The sequence below is a fragment of the Crinia signifera genome, chromosome 12 (assembly GCF_055691185.1).
Source record: "Crinia signifera chromosome 12, ASM5569118v1, whole genome shotgun sequence".
Taxonomy (NCBI): Eukaryota; Metazoa; Chordata; class Amphibia; order Anura; family Myobatrachidae; genus Crinia; species Crinia signifera.
The window spans coordinates 42655626-42677786 of NC_139228.1; the positions used below are offsets into that span (position 1 = coordinate 42655626).

General features: G+C 43.5%; 1 protein-coding gene across 3 annotated transcripts in view; it reads right to left on the reverse strand.

Moving 5' to 3' along the window:
- Nucleotides 1–22161, reverse strand: part of LRRC9 (leucine rich repeat containing 9) — an 80105-nt gene that overhangs the window by 6983 nt on the left and 50961 nt on the right. For all 3 annotated transcript variants that reach the window (XM_083167270.1, XM_083167272.1, XM_083167271.1), the window contains exons 23-31: nucleotides 19308–19528; nucleotides 17227–17349; nucleotides 16714–16844; nucleotides 13289–13397; nucleotides 7517–7650; nucleotides 5339–5475; nucleotides 4590–4807; nucleotides 2449–2517; nucleotides 67–192 (exon numbers count right to left, since the gene is read on the reverse strand). In XM_083167270.1, coding sequence (XP_083023396.1) covers nucleotides 67–192; nucleotides 2449–2517; nucleotides 4590–4807; nucleotides 5339–5475; nucleotides 7517–7650; nucleotides 13289–13397; nucleotides 16714–16844; nucleotides 17227–17349; nucleotides 19308–19528 — 1268 coding nt within the window. The remainder of the gene's footprint in view (nucleotides 1–66; nucleotides 193–2448; nucleotides 2518–4589; nucleotides 4808–5338; nucleotides 5476–7516; nucleotides 7651–13288; nucleotides 13398–16713; nucleotides 16845–17226; nucleotides 17350–19307; nucleotides 19529–22161) is intronic.

Below are 22161 nucleotides of genomic sequence, written 5' to 3' on the forward strand. Positions count from 1 at the left end.
ACTTTTTGTGTGCAACATTTAATGCCCGGTATACAATGGAGTGACATGAAGAAAGAGGGAGTTTACTTGTTGTTCCAGGAAATGCATCTCTGCCATTGCTCTTTCGTCAGCGGTCACAGCAATGCCATCTAATATCTTTAGGTTCTGCAGACGAAGAACAAGCAGCTGACGATGGAACATCTTACGGCAAATCTAAAGAGAATTAGTAAATTAGAACAGCAGCTTGGAAGTAATACAGTGACTGTATAAATTGCATACTTGTCTACTCACCCAAAACAGCGGGGAGGCGTCCAAAAATCAGGTGGAACTCCCGGCCCCCCAGAAATGTAGGCAAACCTCCTGCACCCCCTGCCAGCCACTCGCACCCCCTTATGGCCTCTCAGTTATAGAGCACAAATGGGCCATCTGAGGCATCATCCTAACTCCGCCCCACTATACGATGCCTGTTTTCACAGAGCTGTAGAGCGACGTGTGGAGCCATGATGATGCATAGTGCCACCACACCTCGTGCTGCATAGCCCTCCTTTGCAGCAGCAACACCCCCCTAGGGAAGAAACTACATTCCCGAAACGAATAGCAGCAAAGACATGACTGCTATCTCGTTAATCCTGGAAGCTGTATCTCCCAAAGATAACATCTGATGAGCTTGTTTAACTCATAGAGGGGCAGATTTATTAAGCTCGGTGAAGTGATAAAGTGTCTGGTTTTTACCACCGGCCAATCAGCTCCTAACTGTGAAGTTACAGGCTTGGTTTGAAAAATGACAGGTAGGAGTTGATTGGCCGATGATAAAAAACAGACACTTTATCACATCACAAGCTTAATAAATCTACCCCACAATCTGTTAAACCTGTGTGTCAAGAACACTGCATTTATTATAATGTCATTATAACTTTATAAATAGTTTTATCATATTACACTAGATTTTCTCTTTATTTTATCTCCATGTTTTCCAATACTTTATACATATGATGAGAATATTGAGAAGGTGAAGAAAAACATCAAATGAAAAAGAGAAATATGGTTCTAATTTATTGTAAAAGATTTTTTTTACCTGATATATTGTGCACATTAACTATCACATTAATTTATATTCCTTTGAGCTACAGCGCACTAATGTGAGAATTAGGGATGCCAATCCCGGGGCATTTTTTTTAATCCCGCAATTCGGGATTGAAAATTGCTCAATCCCAGGATTCACGGGATACCCGGGATTGAGTTAATCAATGTAATGATGAACTTTAATCCCCCCTCTAACCCTAAATCAATTGCCCGCAGTGTACTTACAAGCAGGCAGGAGCAGGACACAGGCAGGAGGAGGTGTGCGGCTGTTAGGAGCCGGGCCGTGCGGCGCACAGTAGAGGACCCGGGCAGCCATAATCCCGGAGGCGATGTGCTGCAGAGGAGATGACAGGCATGCGGCTGTCAGGACCCGGGCCGGAGGCGGTGAGATGTTGAGGAACCAGAGGAGGCCTTGCGGTGATTGGCAGGCAGGCTGCGCAGCGTGACCTCTGACATCATGTCACGCTGCGCACGGCTGGGGTCAGTAGCAGCCGGGAAGTGTCTGAGTAGATGATCAGACGCTGCCCGGCATTAGATTTGCGCATGCGCAGGCTAATCCCGGAATCCTGGGATTGGACCTTCCAATCCCGAGATTCAAATCCCGGTGTTTTTAGGGACAAATCCCGGGATCCCGCCGATCCCAGGATTGGCCACCCTAGTGAGAATGCTGTATGGCAAATACTGTTCATTTTTTAATTCTGCATGATTCTATGACTATTTGGATCATGAAATAATGTGGAAAAAAATTGTTCAGTTTCCTTTATTGAGAGGAAGTTCCTTGTCAGGAAGAGGTACCGGTAACAAAAATATATTTCCAACCCTCTTTATTGGAGTTGTGTACATTTAGAGTTAAGAATGTTTAGTTATATAATGTATATGTTTGCAATATAGTTTTTTTTTTTTAATTCTTGATATACGTCAGAGACCATTTCACCATTATATCACTTTAAAGGGACAATATGTATATGAACAAACAACAAATGTGATGTCAGTCTAAATATTACTGTATAACAACAAACAGCCAATGTGATGTCAATCTAAATATTACTGCATAAGAACAACCAATGTGATGTCAGTCTCAATACTATTGTACATGAATAAAAAACCCATGTGATGTCAAAGTCTCATCATTATTATATAATGAACAAACAACCAATGTGATAACTCCATCTCATCATAATTCTACATGAACAAACAACCAATGTGAGGTTATCGTTTCATTGTTATTGCATATGAACAAACAACTGTCAGGTACAACGAATGAATATTATTTTACAGAACAAATCTAAATAAAATACATATGTATTATTTGTATTCAGTTGATGCATAGTGTAATGGAAATACTTTAAAAAGATATACAACATATTTGCATTAGTAGATACTCACTGGATTTCCATTAATAGAAAGTTCTAGTAATGCAGGGATAGCCTCCAGCTTTTCTACTTCTGAAATTTCCTGTTAAATAGAAATATTGGTCAACTACTACTCAAACTATCGGCCTAATGTTTTGCTTTTTTGCTTTGTCTGCGACTTTATGCTAATGCCAGGAACAGCCTTTTCAGTGGTGTACAGCCATGTGCCTGATTGTGTAAGTACTGGTGTGCAAACTTTGAGCATCCTTAGATACAACAATTAAATGCACCTTATAAACGTCCACCACCTCCGCGCTAGGTGAAGACACTCCATCAAAGTATGGAGTCCAATGTGAGCGATTAAGCATCTGAGGGCCTGATTCTGATTTATAAAAAATTGCACAACTGGAGGGAAGTGGCTGTGCAATTCTGTACATTTAAAATTAAAATGCAGAAGAAGGTGTCTGTAGGAGAGATGCCTCCTGCATGCATCTGCAAGATCCAAGTGCTGCATCTGGGAAGCTTTATTGGGTCACCACTGAAACCATTGATCATGCCTCACAATGGTCAGTCTGTGAGGTTGAAACTAATGCCCGATACAAACCAAAACGATGCTGATCGTGAGTGGGTCGTAAGACGATCGTACGACCCACTCACCATCTGGTGGAGCTTACGACCCGTGTACTATCTGCATCCGATCCGATCCGATCGTGACCCGTACTCACTTGAATGCAATGTACTGTATGTATGTCCTGTTATCCCTCTTGTACCATGCTTGCAGCTGCACTGTATCCACAAAAAAATCCTAGTATACGAGAGTATACATGGCCAATAAAAGAGATTCTGATTCTGATCATTTTTCAGATCCTAGCTGCTGCAGGTAGGATCTGAAAAACTATCTAAGGACCCACGGGGCCACGCATCGGATAGGGATCAGATCTGAAATGCTCTGAAATGGCCCAAAACATGCCCAATTTACATACAATCGTTCGAGATTGTATCTAAAGTGGGTCATTTTGGGCCAAATCATTCTAGTTTGTACCCTATATTACTCAGACTGGCCAGAGGATCTACAACAGCTGGGTCCAGGAAGTCTATATCCAACGTCAAATGCAGATCCTGTGCCCAGCACTCCTACATAACGGGTGCAAAATTACCCTGCTTTGAAGAATGGTGACGGTTGCCGCCCCAACTCTGCCATCAAGCACCTTGCACATGTGCAGACCACAAACCATCAGATTTGAACTATCGGGTGTGACTATAAAAAGAATCAGTACCACAACCAGTTCAGTAACATGTCTGATACTCCCATAGCATGCCTTCGTGTGTATGAACAGCCACCACCCAGGAACTCCCAATATAGTTCCAATATATTTCACAAAGCTTATAGGGTAAATTTACTAGGATGGGTGTTCTATTGAAGATGGGATGTTGCCCATAGCAACCAATCATATTTCATCTTTTAACTTCTAGAAGGTGCTAAATTAATAACAAGTAGAATCTGATTGGGCAACATCCCATCATCAATAGAACTCCCATCTTAGTAAATGTTCTCCCCATGTCTCAATTGATACCTACTAACAGTGTAAAGCATGCGCCAGAAGAGTTTTTCTGGATTTTTTATATATGCAGTAACAAATAAAATACTCCAGGAACATTGGCATTGTATAAGACAGAGGGGTAGATGCATGAAGCAGTGATAAGGGAAGAGAAGTGATAAAGTGCCTGCTACTTTATCACCGGCCAATCAGCTACTAACTCTCCTTATTTAAACCCAGCCTGTAACTTAACAGTCAGGAGCTGATTGGCCGGCGATAAAGTGCCAGGCACCTTATCACTTCTCCTCCCTTATCACTGCTTCATACATCTACCCCTCAGAAACAATCCCTAAGTCCACTACATTAATTAGTTCTTGTATTATTATTATTATTTATTTTATTATTTATCAACAGTTTCTTGTATAGAGCAGCATATTCCGTTGCGCTTTACAAAACTATTATCACTAATACTGTTAAATACAGCTCAAATGAATAACAAGAGCTTTAGTGCTTACATCCGGTCACAGAAAACGAAATCACTGTGATTTTGGCGCACCTAACGCTTTTTTTAATTATTTTTGCATTTTGAACAAACTGTACCATGCTGCAAAAAATAATAAATAAAAAATAAACGTACCTGAATTTTATTGAATCCAATAAACAATTTCTTTAACCTAACCAGATGAAGAAGATTGTTAACATCTCTGAGTCTATTCTCTTCCATTCGGAGGGAAACTAGAGAACTCTGCTTGGCAAATGAGGTCTCAGTAATAAACTTAATACGGTTATGGTCCAAAACAAGCTCTTGAAGATACCGCAAACCATCAAGTCCTTCCACTTGGCTGATCTCATTTCCTGGTGTGAGAGATAGAACAGGACAATTGTTCTCCTTGCAGTGAGGATTATCAGTCTATTATATTAGCTGTTCTGCTTTATGAATGTTAAGTCCCATTTCCTACTACAAGTAAAGCCTTAATTGTTTAGCGATGTACAAATGACTTATGCCTGTTTCCGACCTGTCCTCAGGTTTTGCCAACACTCCATGTGTTGCAAAGGTCAGTGTAAGGAGTGTACACATAAGAACTGACTTATGTTGTATCTCTAATGATAAGGGGTGCGACCTGACTGCAGTGAAGTGTTCTTCTGTAGTTTCGGTGAGGGAACTGCAGTTAGGTAAAAGTATAAAGACACCTGTTTTCAAACTTAATATTTACACCAATTATAGGTTGTGGACCCCGGCGATGGTAACTACGAATACAGACAGAGAGCAGATGCAGCACAAAGATGGATGAATAGTATCATTTAGTTGCGTGAATGCAATATAGGATCAATTAGACTGACAAATTCTACAAGGAAAGATTTCAGAATGATGAAACTTGAACTTACCCTGCAAAAACAGTGACTTTAAATTCCTAAGTCTGCTGAGCTCCAGCTGAGGCATGTTACTGATACCATTGTAACCCAGGTGGAGCTCCTCTAAACTCTGCATTAACGGAGGCAGGGACTCCACAAACAATGTATCTCTGCAAATGAGAAAAATGGAAAAGCTAATGTTCTAATAAAATGATATTCTCTAAAGCAGGCATGTCCAAACTATGGCCCTCCAGCTGTTGTGAAACTACAAGTCCCATCATGCCTTACCACAGTTTTGCTATTAGAGAATGTTAAACTATGGCAAGGCATACTGGGATATGTAGTTTCACAACAGCTGGAGGGCCATAGTTTGGACATACCTGCTCTAAAGTATACAACTCCCAAACCATTACACGCAGGAGGAGTGTGTGGATATATTTAAAAAAAATAAAAGCCTATAAACTGTAGCTAGATCTTTCGTCAATATCTTTCGTCCAGGACACTGAGTTGAAGGGAAATTGGTCATCAATGTCTTTCAACGAAATTGGTCTAAAAAATTGCATGTGATTGACAGCAGGTCCGATGCGAGGCGCAGAACCATGCGCATAGCACCAGAGACTGCGAGTGGCACCAGCTGCAGAAGCAATCTGTTGGATTGCTTCCGAGTCGGGCAGGCTTGGCTGGGATCGCATGCGATCAATTTCACATGCAAAAAGACTATATGCAATATATTGTAGGCGATCCTGCTGCCAGGGAAGGTCCCAGGCAGCTCAAGGGGGATCGCTGGTGACTTATACGAGGGGACAAGTCACCCGTGTACAATAGAGAGCTGCAGTATCATCAATTGCATCATATGGTGGTAGTGTTTCCTTTAATAAAATGTGAAGGCTCTAGAACAGTGATGGCTAACCTTGACACTCCAGCTGTTGTTGAGCTACGCATCCCAGCATGCCCTGCTACAGTTTTACTATTTTGCCATGCTAAAACTGATGCAGGACATGCTGGTATGTGTAGTTCAACAACAGCTGGAGTGTCAAGGTTAGCCATCACTGCACTAGAACCTTCCTATATACTTTCACAGCTAACAGCAGCGTCTAGCCTGCCTGGTTCTGCCCCATAAGTGTTACTGTGCATTTTCCCTCTTAGATAATGCCGAGGAACTCTCAGAGCCAGAAGTGCCGGGATGGGCTACAGTGTCTAGGTCAGGCTTTCCCAACCACGGTCCTCAAGGCACACCAACAGTGCAGGTTTTAGTGATATCCAGGCTTGAGCACAGGTGACTTAAAATGTCGACATGCAAAAGGCCGGCTCGCCAAAAAAGGTTAAAAAAGGAAAACGTCAACATGTTAGACAAGTGAAAAGGAAGACGTGTTTTCTGTAGTGCTTTGCTTGCCATGGTTTGGGCATACTTTATCGTTCCCAATGGGAGTCCAAGTAGATGCTAAAGTATGAAAAAGTTCATAAAATGGAAAAAAAAGCAAAAAAATCATGTCAGCATTTTGGTGCCGACATTTTGCATGTTGACATTTTGTCATTTCTGAACTTTTGGTTCTGATCTAGCCACTTTAGGCTTCAGAAGCCCCTTTCTGAGCGATATTGTTCACAATATCCTACAGTGTGTATGGGGTTATATTTTTAGGGGCCCATCAGATAAAGTAGCCTGGTCGTGGTTGGTAGGCCCATATTTTTGGACAAAATTATGCTAAGCACCTCAAATTCACTCTATGGTATTTTGCAGAGTTTATAATTATTCTGATTAGCAGTGCTTAAGGTGCCCATACACGCTGTGATTTTAACATGCGTTTTGAACTTTTGAACGCATTGCATCGGTTAAAATCGCATCATGTACCTGCGATGCGCGTCCCCACGGGTACAATATTGTATAGCACAAAAAGTGTCTGCAGGCAGTGCTTTTTGTGCTACATCGCATCGCACCGCATCAGTTTTGTAGTACATGCGATGTGATGTCCATTAGGTAACTATAAACTCAAAAACAAAAAAAAGAGGCTAAAATCGCATCCCACCCGCACAGTACAGTAGATTGCAAATTCAAAACGCACAGCACACATATCGCAACGTGTATGGGCACCTTTAGTGTTTATAGTGTGAACCTGCAATTTCTCCCTTAATGAATATTGACAATCAGCCCTGGATCTAATGCATGAAACCACCTTGATTGCTTTCCACATTGACAACAGTCAGGTGCATTACCTGTTCCCCTTGCCTTGCTGCCCATATCCGCTGGAGTTCACTTTTTGGTGAAGTATCTGTCGGCTTGTTAGGTGATTTTGATTTTTTTGTCTGGGCAGGATTGATTCAATGTGATTATAGCTAAGATACAATTTCTAAAGAAAGAAGACATGTTAATTATGTTATTTAATGTTACAGTTTTAAAGAATGACAAAAGTAATTGTATCTAGCAGCAGGACTATTGTCCATGATTCTAGTTAGCAAAGAAATCCTGCTATTTTTTTCCTTCCCTAGACGTTCGCACAGCCTGGACTTGCACTAGCACACACCAACTGATCACCAACAAAGGTATTTTGTTTTTGGATTTCTGTTTTTAAATGGACTAATTCCGGAAGGTCCTTTTAAAAGAAAGGGGTTCTTTTAGCGTCTGACATTTACCTTTTGTGTGGAAGTAGACGGTGGATGTCTTTTTTTTGGACTTTTATATATTTTGTCCTTTTGGATTTTATTGTGTGTTTTTGGATTTATTAAATTCCCTTTCTACCAAATCATTGTGGTTTATTGGAATCAAAAGGAGGACAGAAAAGAAACCCTGATGTGACTTGAATAACTCGTGAAATTGTGAGTTTGGGTACGCATAAAAGAAACCGTTATAGGCTTCTTTTCAATAATTTTAAGGGAGTGAAAGTATGTCCCATGTTCCTGTCTCACGGGGTGAATATGGCGGAAGTACCCACTTAGTACAAAGATACCTTTATGTGTATATCACTGCCCACACTCATGTGAGTGTGTTACGTTTTTTTTATCCCCATTAGAATAAATCATGAGAATTCTCTCAATGAGCGGCCTCCCATCTGCTCGGACAGACCCCGCTGCCTGCCACTACGAGCTGCCCACCCCCCGGCACTGGGAGCTGCCCGCCCCATGGACTACGCTGCCCGCCCCCTGCTGCACAGGGAGGGAAGTCCTAGGTCAGGTGGTCAAACAGCCAGCAGGTCCAGCCACCGGCTCAGGTCTGATGCGCACGGGACCACGCATCGGACCTGAGGAGACATCAAACTGAACCGATTTGGGGTGATTTCAGGGCCCCATTTATCGGAATCGGACAAAATCGGCTCAGTGTATGGGCACCTTTACAGTTGAAGACAAACGGCAAGTGCAGGACATAACCATAGCTACATCAGCAGACAACACTGAAAAAAGTATCTAGGTGTCAAAAAAACACGAAGGATTTAATGCCATCGAAGATTGTTCAATTAAGAGAAGGTAAAACGGTACTGGTGTATTATCACAGCGCCCAATTAGCATACGTACGCATGTAACGTTAGTTAGTGCCATGCGATGCGATTTCAGTAGTTATTATGGTACTTCTATAGTGGTGTCTGTTACGCATTTAGCGTGACTGTGGTTGCAGAATTATCGTAGGTAACGTAAATTGCGTAGTCACTCAGAGATAGTATTCCCGCTCCCTGTCAGAATCATTCTGAGGTGAATTTCTGACAGGAATGGCAGCATCACTCAGACCTGCAGGAGAAGTGTCCGAAATAGCTGAACCTGACACTAATATGTTCAGCTTGCCTAAGACGGAGTTGGAGGCTGTCCAATTCTTTCAGCACCATCATCTGCTGATGCAGAATTGTACCAACGGGCACCCCATGCGCTTGACAGTTAAGGAGTGCATGTGGCGGTGCCATATCAAAGCATGCCATCAGAAGGTGAGCATAAGAGCAGGCCATTGGTTTCCGGGGTGCCGCTCATCATTCCTCACCCTGATACGATTTATATATTCCTGGGCAGAGGAGCTCACATCAATCCATTATTGTGAGCATCAGCTCCAAATTTCTAACAAAACGGGATGCGGGAGGCCTGCACCACGGACCTGATGGTGCAGCCGCAGCGGCGTATCGGCGGACCTGGGCAGATTGTTGAGGTCGATGAGAGCTTATTTGTAAAGAGAAAAAGCAATGTCGGCCATGTTTTGCCTCAACAATGTATTTTTGGCGGGATCTCACGTGAAAGTGGCCAGTGCTTTGTGACAGTGGTGCCAAAACGAGATGCCACCACTCTGATGGCGGCCATAAATGAGAACATCGAGCTGGGCACAACCATTTATTCAGATTGCTGGCGGGCCTACAGTACAGGGCAATTGGAACAGGCTGGATATAATCATGCCATAGTTAACCACAGATATAACTTTGTTGACCTCGATAAAGGTGTACACACATAAAACATCGAACAGCTTTGGGGCTCCTGCAAATGGCGGAACAAACGCCAAAGAGGCACATCACGTCACCATTTGCAATCCTACTTGCAGGAGTTTATATGGCGTAAAACTTTGGGTGCTGATAAGCCATTTGAGCGCATCCTTCACACGCTGACGCTGCTTCCAAAGGCAGATTGACTGTTTATCTTTTTTTGGTTATTTTTTTTCCTCATTAATGTTGTTGTTCTTGATTGATTGCTAATATTGTCATTATTTATTGTGATTACTGTGATTACTTGATTTAATGTGCTCTTTCATTATAACTTATTAAGTAAATACCAGTTTTTCTTCATTAATGTTGTAAATTCTTGATTGATTGCTATTATTGTCATTATTTATTGTGATTACTTAATTTAATATGCTCTTTCATTATTACTTATTAAGTAAATACCAGTTATTCGTTAACACACTTTGGGCCTTATTCTGGTCGATGCGTAAATTTCCGAATTCTTTCGGATGGCGTTTTTTAGCCGTTTGCGCATGCGTAGGCAACGCTATGCGCATGTGCCACGCAAGGTCTCCGTACTTGTTCTCACAAATACCGTACAGAAATGTGCACCGCATTAACTCGGGAGATATGGGCGTATTATGGGCGTCATTCGGAAGTACACAGGGGCGTAGTTTCAAAGTGGGCTAAAGTGGGCGTAAACATGGGCGTACACGAGGGAGTGCACTAATTCTGGTAGGCGCGCATTTGGACTGAACACCGACTGCAAACGAACCAAAAGGCAAGAAATATGCGGTGTCCATAAGCAAGTATTTCTTTGCGGACACCACTCGGTCATGCGCTAGGCATTCGGAACGCCCAATTAGTACTCCCGCACCTGAACCAATGTCACCTGAACACAATACAATCCCCTCCTCTACTTATTACTCATTAATTACACTCTTTTTATTGCTTCAATTGGAAACCTTGCAGCTTAAATGGACCATTACTAAACACACAAATCTATGCTGAAAGCACGGCTGCATTTGTTACACACATTTACACTGCAAGCAATGGACAGAACTTGCTATCACTAATATAAATATACATGTCACTTTTACATTTACCAAAAACAGCACACATTTGGGGATCAAAAGATAGTAGTATGTTTTGCGGAAATACACCGCATCGGTGCGTACGGCCATGTTCCCGTCCGTTCTGACGCGGTAAGACCGTGCAGAATATGTGTGTGTCCACCACACACGCAAGGTTTGGATGTCGTCCATAAACACGCCCTCTTCTTAAAGTGTGAGTCCGTCCGAATGCGGAGGACCGGTGGGCGTTTCTTCGTACCATGTCCGCACAGCATAGCGTGCGGACCGCTCAGAAAGAATTCGGAAAATTATGCACCAACCAGAATAACCTGCTTTGTCATTACTGTGTCAGATGTATGATATTGCAGGTGTGAATGTGTCCCGAAAACTATCCACGTCATCCAGAAGCGTGGCGAGCGCAGCGAGCAATGCAAGGGGAAGCGTTATGTGTCCTCCCGACCTTTTCATACCCCCACTATCCACATCGGTGTGGAGTTGATTTCATATAGTGTGGCGAGCGCAGCGAGCCACCAAGCCCCACGCGGATTACTTAAGATGCACTCGCCACACTATATACGTGGGGCTCGCTACCCCGCAAGGAGATGCGTTACGTGTCCTCCCGACCTTTTCACCAGTGTGGTGAGAGCAGCGAGCCCTGCGAGGGGATGCGGATTACTTAACATGTATTATGTGTTTCTTTGCGGGGCTCGGTGGCTCGCTGCGTTCACCACACTATATAAAATCCACTCCATACCGACGTGGATAGTTGGGGTATGAAAAGGTCGGGAGGACGCGTAATGCGATCGCATGCGTTTTTTAGTGTTATGGTATGCGGTGCGATGCGAAAATTGTACAGGGTGCGGTGAATAAATTAACTAGTGAGATCGCATCGCATCCATCTCATGCAACAAAAAGTGCCATGCAATGCAATGTGATTTCACTACGCAGAATAGCCCACTAAGAAAATAGCGTACCGGGCGCCGTGATAATACACATATACCGGTAAAACACATGTGGGAAGAGGGCCCTACTCATGAGAGCTTATCTCAAAAAGCATATGCAAACATTCACTGCATACCAGATTACACTTGCGCCATCGCCCCGCCCCCTTTTCAGGCCGGCTGCGCCTTGGAAGTAGCAGGTCCCGATTTAGAAAGAAAGTAAGTTGGGATATATGGTAATGAGATGAGGAAAGCGAAGAGATGATCATTTGTAACCCATCATGCTCTCTGATTCTCTTTTCACATTAAAGATTATGTTTTCTATAGATATATGATTTTTATTTAACCTTAAATATATATACTGTAATGCATACAATATACAGTATATATATATATATATATATACACTATGTCAGTATGAAATATAATTATATGTTGAATTACCTTTAATGGAACACTAATGAAGCCATCAAACATCCCTTACATTACTGTAACCATATACATTAAGCATGACTGAATGTGCGGACTTGTGTTATGCACAGAGCACTTAAGTAAGAAAGCCAGGGCAGATGGATAAATAGCTTCTATATTAATATAACTTATTTATAGTGATGTCAGTTGCTGACACATCCTTCCTAAGAGCTGTACTAATATCAGGCAATGCAAAAACTATGCTTCTATATTTAACCATTTCAAGTAGCTGTCCTTGATTCTATGTATCCGTGCAGTTACTTTCAGAGTGAAATATATATCATTCATAATTCAGGGGCAGATTGCTATAGATCCTGCACTGTACGTGCTCTGGAGATCTGACATTATCGCATCATAAGTGAACTCGGTATGACCTGTAACAGAGACAGCCATATGCCTACTTGCAGCACGCAGTTAAAAGAACAATAAACAATGGGGGTTATTCTGATTCACTCGGAAAGGCACAATCACTCTCTAGTGGACAACACCATGTGCACTGCAGGTGGGGCTGATGTAACATGTGCAGATAGTTAGATTTGGGTGTTTTATTGTTTCTGTGCATGGTAAATACTGACTGCTTTATTTTTACACTGCAATATAGATATCAGTTTGAAATACACACCCCACCCAAATCTAATCTCTCTGCACATGTTACATCATCCCCACCTGCAATGCACATGGTTTTACCATTAGAGAGTAATTGTGCCTTTCCGAGTGAATCAGAATAATCCCCAAAATGTAACAATAAATGCACAACAGAAAAAATGACATCACTGTAGCACAGAATGGGCTGATTTTTCAGTGACTGACAATCAGGCTAAAGGAGGCCACACACGCACCGATGCGGGCGGTGCGATGCTGTACGATGGGGTGCGCGCTCCCGCGGCACCTCATCGTACAGTACAAAAAGTATGTGCTGCACATACTTTTTGTACTAGCTTTTTCTAGCACAGCATCGCATCGCATGCACATCGTATGCACAAGGCATACAATGCGATGCTATGTGTGCTAGTTAAGCCCACAACGCACGCCGGGATCGGTGCGTGTGTGGGCTGCATAAGTTGTATGTTCTAACAGCGGACAAACCCTCTAACTTACCTTTAAGTGTGATAAGTAAATTAAACCGCTAAATGATGTGAGGTTGTTATTCTCTAAATTCACAGTGTGAACACTCCTGAACTGGTCAAATGGAGCGAGGTCTACGGATCTAGAGCACAACACAAGGTGACAAACAATTACAGAGATTAGATTTATACTACGCATGATACAAATACACTGTGCATCATATATACACTACATGGAAGAAAGTCATTGGACCCCACATGTCAATGGAAACCATGCGTTTATTTGCGTTTAAGGTCCAACTTTTGCAGAAATAACAGCAGCTACTCATCGTGGTAAACTTTCCACAAGTTCGTGTAGCACACATAGTGGGATATTGTGCCATTCCTCCTGCAGTACAGTCACCAACTGTGGTAGTGTAGAAGGGCGAGGCGATCGCTACCGCAACCTGCGCTCAAGTTCGTCCCACAGATGTTCTATGGGGTTCAAATCAGGGCTTTGCGCAGGCCACGCAAGTCGGGTGATGCGATTTTCGTCATACCACTCCATTGTAGCCCTCGAAACATGACACGTCGCATTGTCGTCCTGGAACACGCAATCGTCGTTCCCATAGAAATGCCACAACGTAGGTAACATGGAGTTATCCAGAATATCTCGGTAGGTCGCCGATGTCATGTTCCCATGCACCTGTATGAGTGGGCCCACGCCATGCCAGCAGAAACAACCCCAGAACATGATGCCTCCACCTCCAAATTTTACTGTTGGCACTACACATTCGGGTAACAGGCGTTCTCCAGGCAATCGCCATACCCACACTCTCCCATCTGATCGAAACAATGTGAAGCGTGATTCATCGCTCCATAGGGCTTGTTTCCATTGCTCCACCGCCCAGTTTTTCAGCTCCTTACACCAACGAAGTCTCTGTTGTGTATTGTTTTTTGTGATCAGAGGCTTGTGAGCCGCAGCTCGACCATGATAACCGAGTGCGTTTCCTGTCCATCATTTTATCAGCAAATGATCTGCTACGACGCTTGCTTCCATATTTATACATGTAGGAAGAGTCCATATTCACTTTGTCAGGAAGATTCCATTATTTCAGAGTTAAACCAGGGTATCCAATGACTTTCTTCCACAGTGTATATACAGTATTATATACTCTAAAATGACAATATATGCAGATCTGTTATCAGCAGCACAGCATGGCTTTAATGTGCTGGGAACACGTGTATATTGTGGATCGTGCAAAGAATTCCACTGAATTTCTATTATAGAATATGTATCAGAGATTTCCAAACGTGGGCCCTTATTATGGTCCGGACCAGAATATTCGCAAGGGCATCGATGGTGGGCATGTGCACAAGGTAATTTCTGTGCATGTGCATACACCGGTGCATGCACCCAAGTGTGCAGGCGGTGGGCGGAGAGGGGCCATTTGCATATTGGAATGCACAGAGTTTCATGGGCGTTCCCATGAGAATGGGCGGATGACGTGGGTGCAGGGGCTGGCAGCTGACATCAAACTAAGATGTGCGTGTGCCTTCCACATCATTCGAGGCCACCATTTGCCAGGCGGGGTTTGGTGGACTCGCAAGGCTGCAAATTCACAACCTTGCGAATCAACCAGAATAACCGCCTTGGTCCACAAGTAAACCATGCAAGATTACAGGTGACTTAATTGGATGTGGATCATTAAGTCAACCACAGGAAGGTCGACACATAAAACAGGTTGACATGGCTTTAGGTTGACAGGGTCACAAGCATTAGGTTGACATTGGGATGGTCGACAGTCAAAAGGTCAACATGGGTTTTTCACGATTTTTTGAGCGAAATGTTGAAACAGTCGACATGGACACCGTATCGGCACCGCATCCCCTCGCTTCAGGCACACTATTATATTCTCCCCCCATGCCCTAGTGGATCGTAGGGCATGAAATACCGCCTGTCAGGACATGTTGGTAAAAAAAAGTGAAAAACATTTCAACATTTTGACTGTTGATCTAAGGCCTATCGACCTTCAGGCGTCGACCTATTTCATGTCAACCTTTTGAATGTCGACCTAGTGACCGTATACCACTTAATTAGTTCATCTGATTTAATCATATTCCCTCTAGTATGGATATCCTTAAAACCTTCCCTGTAAGGGTCCCTTGAGGACCATGTATGAGAACCTCTGATACTCTATGTGTACAAATAATACCAATACTATAAAGCAATGGTTCCAAAAGTGAGGTGCCTGGGGTGTTGCAAGGTTCATGTTGGGGTTCCTGGGGTGCTGCAAGGCTCTCTGAGGGGGTGCCTTGGGTTGGTGGCCCAGGACCAAATACAATTATGTATGGTCAAATTGACAGGAAAAACCAGTGCCAGTGGCTGCCAATCAGAAGCACAATAATGCACTGAATGTCATTTATAATGCCGTCATTTCCATCTTTACTTGGGTTTTGTTGTCCATTTTTTCTTCATAATTAGCAGCTTGTGATTCACACGTCACCTTTTTAAGCATCATTTTAATTTAAAGCCCTGCAATAATCTTGGGGCTGCTGCACCCATGCAAGTGTGAAAAATTAGATTGTTCTTAAGAAGATGTTCACGGAAGGTTACCTGCTGACACAATGATTAAATAATACATAGGCTGGCCGCTAGGCCATATCATCTGTGAAAATATTAATGAAGAACATACCGGTCACATTAAAGCAATACGATATTTAAACCAACAGTAATAATATATTTAGAAATGTATCTAATAATAATAATAATGATATTTATATAGCACTTTTCTCGCAATAGGACTCAAAGTGCTTCACAATTGTTTTTACAGCTCAAAATACAAAACAAGCTTAACAATAGATGTCGGGTGTTCTAAGTGGATGTAAGGAAATGGTCTGTCTTATGAGTGTGAAATGGTTGTTGCTGTAGCAGGTGCATGCTCAGATGCTTAATTATTCACATTGGAGATCAGGGATGCGGTCAGTTTCCCAGCGGTCGGAATCCCGGCGTTCAAAATCACGACGCCGAAATCCCAACACTTTCTCCCTCCGTGGGTATCCACGACACCCATAGAGGGAGAATAAATTAGTGTGCCGAGCTTAGCAAGGCACCAGACCCACTGCATGGCGAGTGCAGCGAGCCCGCAAGGGGGAGCGATCCAGGTCCCCCCCTTGTCGGGATTTCGGCGGTCGGAATCCATACCGAATCCGGAGATCATACTCTGCTGGACTAGGGATGGGGAACCTTGGCTCTCCAGCTGTTGTTGAACTACACATCCCAGCATGCTCTGCAACAGTTTTAGCGTTGCCAAATAGCAAAACTGTAGTAGGGCATACTGGCATGTGTAGTTCAACAACAGCTGGAGAGTCAAGGTTCTCCATCCCTGTGCTGGACATTCTGCACTTACCATAGGTGTATAACTACAGTAACTAGCAGATTAGTGAACAAAGTCTCTGATAAATGTAGAGGTATTGTACCTGATTGAAGAGGATCTCCAATTTAACTCTTGCAGTTCTGTAAAATTTTGGTGTCCAATTTTTTCAGTAATCATATCAGAAGTGAGTCGACCCCCGAACATGTCCTTGGCATTTTCACTCTCCCCTGCATCCTTTAAATGGGAAAATATGGTATTGGAAACCAGTAGCACACACAGAAACGGATGCTGAGCAGTCTGACATATTAGGAATGATTTTGTACTGCACAAGGGGCCTGATTTAAGTGGAATGTGCTTGTGCAGCATTGTGCTGTGATGTTGGACACAGAACAGCAGCAAACAGGCTACGATTGACAGATGCTGCTGGTTAGGGGGTAGGGAAGGGGCTGCAATGCTCTGTTATCAGTTGCACATTCTGCCAATGCCTTGGTGAGCGTGTCTCTGCACCTGGGCAGCAATACCTTATATTTGGGTATACTTAATTCATGGCCATTTTGCAAACAACTCTGCATCCGCCCAAGATGTGCTTAGTTGCCCCATGTTTAGCAGTACTTACCACTGCAGATCCATCCAGAGCTTTTAGAGATGAGAGATGGAAAATAACAAACAGCCGGTAGTTGTCATGTTTCAGCGATAGTGGATTACTGGACAAGTCTAAAATCACAAGGTTGTTTAAACCCTAGGGGGAGATAAATGGGACAAAGGCTTATAATTGCATATTAATACTTATGTTAAATACTGCCAGACTACTAAAGTTCAATGCACACGTCACACAAAATGTTCCTTGTTATAGCAATTCTTATCCACTTCAAGCCCCCCCTCCCACTAATGCATGTATCCACCGTCAGTCCTTCACCTTCAGTCAAAGAAGGGAGTACTGAGTGTTTCCTGTATTATAGAAGTGCCATTGTGGTTTCTGTCTGTTCTGTTTGCCTTGATTTGGTTCTAGGTGTTGAACCAGGGGGACCCAAGCAGTATTAATCCTGAAGTACTTGCTGTCACTCTCTCCATTTTCTTTGTCCACACACTCAATGTCTAAAACCATAGAGTACCCACAGCCCTGTGTAATTCCCAGGTTGCTTGCTTCTGCTTTTCATTACTTTATGACATTAATACTTGTATAATAATATCTGACAGTGTTTCTTTAGTCGGGCTGTACACAGAATCAAGGGTGTAACTACCATAGGTGCAAGGGGTGCAGCTGCTATGGGGCCCAGAGCTGAAGGGGGCCCATCTTTACTGTCTAAGTAATAGGTTTTACATACATTTATTACCATCAGTTGCTAAATAGGGGGCCCTTACAACTTTTGCTATGGGGCCCCTGCACAGAATTACTGCTCATGTAATGTGCAGCCTTCTTTTGTCTTAGATATCTTTTTGTGCAATTTGTGGGGATTCGTAAGTTTGCAAAATTGTTTTTAGTTAAGCTATTCTACCGCAAGTACCTCCTTCTGCCCAATGTATTGTCCAAAGTGACAGTGACACTTTAAAGAAACAAAAATCGGTACTTATGTACTAATTGGGCTGCCGATTTTGAAATCGGGTCCATCGCATCGCATCCGACCATATCGCATGCGATGCGATGCGATGGACCCGATTTTTCCATAGGATTCAATGTTAAAATGGACTGAGTCCATTTTAACATGGAATTCAATGGGAAAAAGGGTCCTTTTCATACCCCTACTATCCAAGTGGGCATGGAGTTGGATATAAACCTGTGGCGAGCGTAGCGAGCCACCGAGCCCGAAGCGTGGCGAGCCCCGCGAGGGGACACAGAATACCGTTCGCTCGCCTCGCTACGCTCGCCACAGGTTTATATCCAACTCCATGCCCACTTGGATAGTAGGGGTATGAAAAGGACCCCTTTTTCCCATTGAATTCCATGTTAAAATGGACTCAGTCCATTTTAACATTGAATCCTATGGAAAAATCGGGTCATCGCATCGCATGCGATATGGTCGTATGCGATGCGATATCGCATCGCATCTGATTTTATGCCTTAAGTTAAGGCTTACAATCAAAAAATCGGCAGCCCAGATAATACATAAGTACCCAAAAATCTATCTGACTTTAAAGCACTATCAACCAACCGGTCCTAATTGTCATTTTTCAAAATAACCTATAACAAGGTAGCTAGGAGCCGATTGGCTGGCACTTTATCTCTGTCATCTTTAGTTCAATCCATGGCTTGGGAGGGAATTCAGACACACTCAGTCCGGGCCGAATTCGCTACCCCATCCAATGTTTTGGGCTTTTAGCGCAATAGGCACTGACATGGTGTGTCGACACGCTCAGTGCGGACATAATTCGCTACCCAGTCCAATGTTTTGGGGTTTTGCGCAGCCGCTTGTGAAGTTGGGCACGTTCTGCCCAGATCCCTGTTCAATGCTGTCGGGGAAGACTGCATTGAATAGGACCCCTCTGCCATTTCCCCCCTCGGGAATGGCGGCGGGAGATTGAATATCCCCCATAGTGTGTCAGTTTTTCTTCCCATGTACCAAATCTCACAGTTGTACCTACTACATTTAAGCAGAGTCTGACAACCAATGGAAACCAATAAAACTAGAATCTTCCCTCCTGCATTAAATATCAACAGTTATAACTGCATAAAAGAAATGCATATAATGTTTACCTTACCTTAAGGTGGTAGATTTCTTGGTTGTTAGTAATGTGGTTATTGCCCAAATACAGTTCTATAATCGTGTGGGCTTTCTGCAACCCTGCCACTGAGATGATGTTATTGTCCTCAGCAGAGAGGTAATGAAAATGAGACAGATTATCAATAACCTCCCTGTTAAAGCTGCTGAGGTGATTGTTGTTAATGCTGAGATGCCGGAGCCTCACAAGATTTGAAAGCCCTGGAATATAATTTTACAAGTGAAATCTATTACAATATACAGATTGTACAGAAAGCACCTGTAGCTCCAGGCTGCCGCTCAAACAATACAATAGGCCGGAAAAAAACACCACCTGTCTGCCTCTGATGCCTGGTCCAAAGAGGAGGAGAGAATATAGCCCCATTCACCTGTCCAGTGTGTGATTGTCGGGTAGCACATCCAATGAGAAGTCACAGTGAAGCCAGTGCAGACTTCAAGTAGCTCACTGATAGGTTCAGATTTTCTGAATTGTTGTGGGGGGCCCATAGGTAAGATCCGTCACTGCACAATATTGGGAAATATGTGTTTGATGCTTAGAGGAACTATGGGTGTAAATATAATTATTAAGTAATACCGTATGACCCGAGTATAAATCGACCCGGATATAAGCTGTGGCACCTAATTTGCCCAAAAAACTTGGGAAAAATCATTGACTCAAGTATAAGCCTGGAGGAACTAGAGGCAGATAATCAGCACCTAGAAGTAGAGGAGGGGGGGGGAGGTACACAGTGAGGGAGCAGCACCACGGTAGACCCCTGGGCACAGAGCAGGGAGCAGAGCCCGGCTGGGGACAGTAGGTGGGTCCCCTCCATCTCCCTGATATAGAGATCAGCAGCACTAGAGGAACAGAATCCGTTGGCACCCACCAGGCACAGGAGACACCCACTGGTGCCATGTCAGGACGGTGTGAAGTGCAGGCAGTCGGGGCTCCAGGAAGAGGAGGCCAGTGAGAGGGTGCTCAGACATCTTTGTCACCCTGACCAGCATGCAGCGAGAGGTGGGCTCCCATGGTCGCTGCTGGTCTGGTCTGTGTGCAGCCTGTTCTCCACAGTGGGCGTGCTGTGTTACGCGTCCCTGTCCCTCACCCTTGCCCCACACTTCCGGCAGTGGCAGCTCCGTCCTCCCTTCTCCCCGTATCCCAACAATGTGATCCTCACTCGAGTATTAGCCGAGGGGGGATCCCATATTTACACCATTTCTAGTATAGCATTTTAACAGCATTAATTAATTGACCTCCTAGCCATTGTAATATGCCATACCCTCCAAAAAGTCCATCCTGGTAGTCACCCTGATGGCACACATTTTTGGCTTGCAGAGTGCCTGAAATGGCAACCTGCAGCATGGAGAGCCATCCAGCATGTTTTACGATGTGCTGGATGCCAAGCTTCCTGACCATGTTCCCTTCTTTCATCATGTCAAAGAAGCCTTGACGCGGCTTGGGGGCATGTCATACACATGTCATACACCTGCGCAGGTATATGTAACCAATATCTCTGAATTCTATTATCATATAGTGTTCAAGATTGGTTACTAAAACTATTCAGTGTGCCGGGGGAACCAATGTCTTGTTACTGACTAAGTATTAACCCCTCCCTTGCATGCACCTGAAAAGTTTTACTGAACTAATTTGAGCATCTACCACTATCTGTATGTATGTTGTGAGAGGCAGAGAGGAGCTTGTATTAGGCGGAGATACAGGTCCTGATATGCCACATGGAGTAGTCTGGGGTTGCTCCAAGGTAGGTAGCTCTTAGTTCAGATATACCAAGTAAGGAGCCATTATCATGTGGCTCCTTGCTGACTAATTGTAGACCCAATTTAGGGTAACGGTGGTGTGGGGTGTGGTGCCCCTGGACTGGTTGGGCTGGGTGGCTTTAGTGCAGCATGCCCTTACATTCTATTAACACTTTTCCCTCGCTAACACTATCTCTCTCTTATTTTAATTACATTTCATTTATCTCTCTCTTTATGTATAGCTTCGGCTTCCTATCACTAATTATTAACACTTAGTATCTCTTATGATAGTTTTTGGGGTGCCGCACCCTGCACCTAGATATAGCGCTAGGGACCCCCAATATACAGAGAAGCCTTGACGCGGCTTGGGGGCATGTCATACACCTGCGCAGGTATATGTAACCAATATCTCTGAATTCTATTATCATGTAGTGTTCAAGATTGGTTGCTAAAACTATTCAGTGTGCCGGGGGAACCAATGTCTTGTTACTTACTAAGTATTAACCCCTCCCTTGCATGCACCTGAAAAGTATTACTGAACTAATTTGCGCATCTTCCACTATCTGTATCATGTCAGGGTGGCAGTATTTTCCTCACAGTCTACTGAGAATTCTCTGATTGGTGGTCCATCCTGAATTAGTGGTCCATGTCCTTAGCACATGCACATTTCTAAAACATCAACCCATTGGGTGAAATTTAATAGGATAAGAGATTCAGAAAGTGAGAGATTTGGTAAGAAATCTCCAGTTTTTTTAAAGCGGCAATCATTTATACTGTAAAGTCAAACTAGTTATGCAGTGTAAATGATTGCTGCTTTAAAAAACTGGAGATTTCGGTTCTTATGTATTATCTGGGCTCCCATGTTAAATGCACCCCATTTTTTCATACCCCTACTATCGAACTACGCATGGAGTTGATTTTATATAGTGTGGCGAGCGCAGCGAGCCACTGTGCCCGAAGCATGGCGAGCGCAGCAAGCCCCGCGAGGGGACGCGGTCTCATAAGAAAAACGGGAGCCCAGATATTACATAAGTACCGAGATTTCTTACCAAATCTCTCACTTCTTGAAACTCTCATCTGATTAAATTTCACACTTTGTG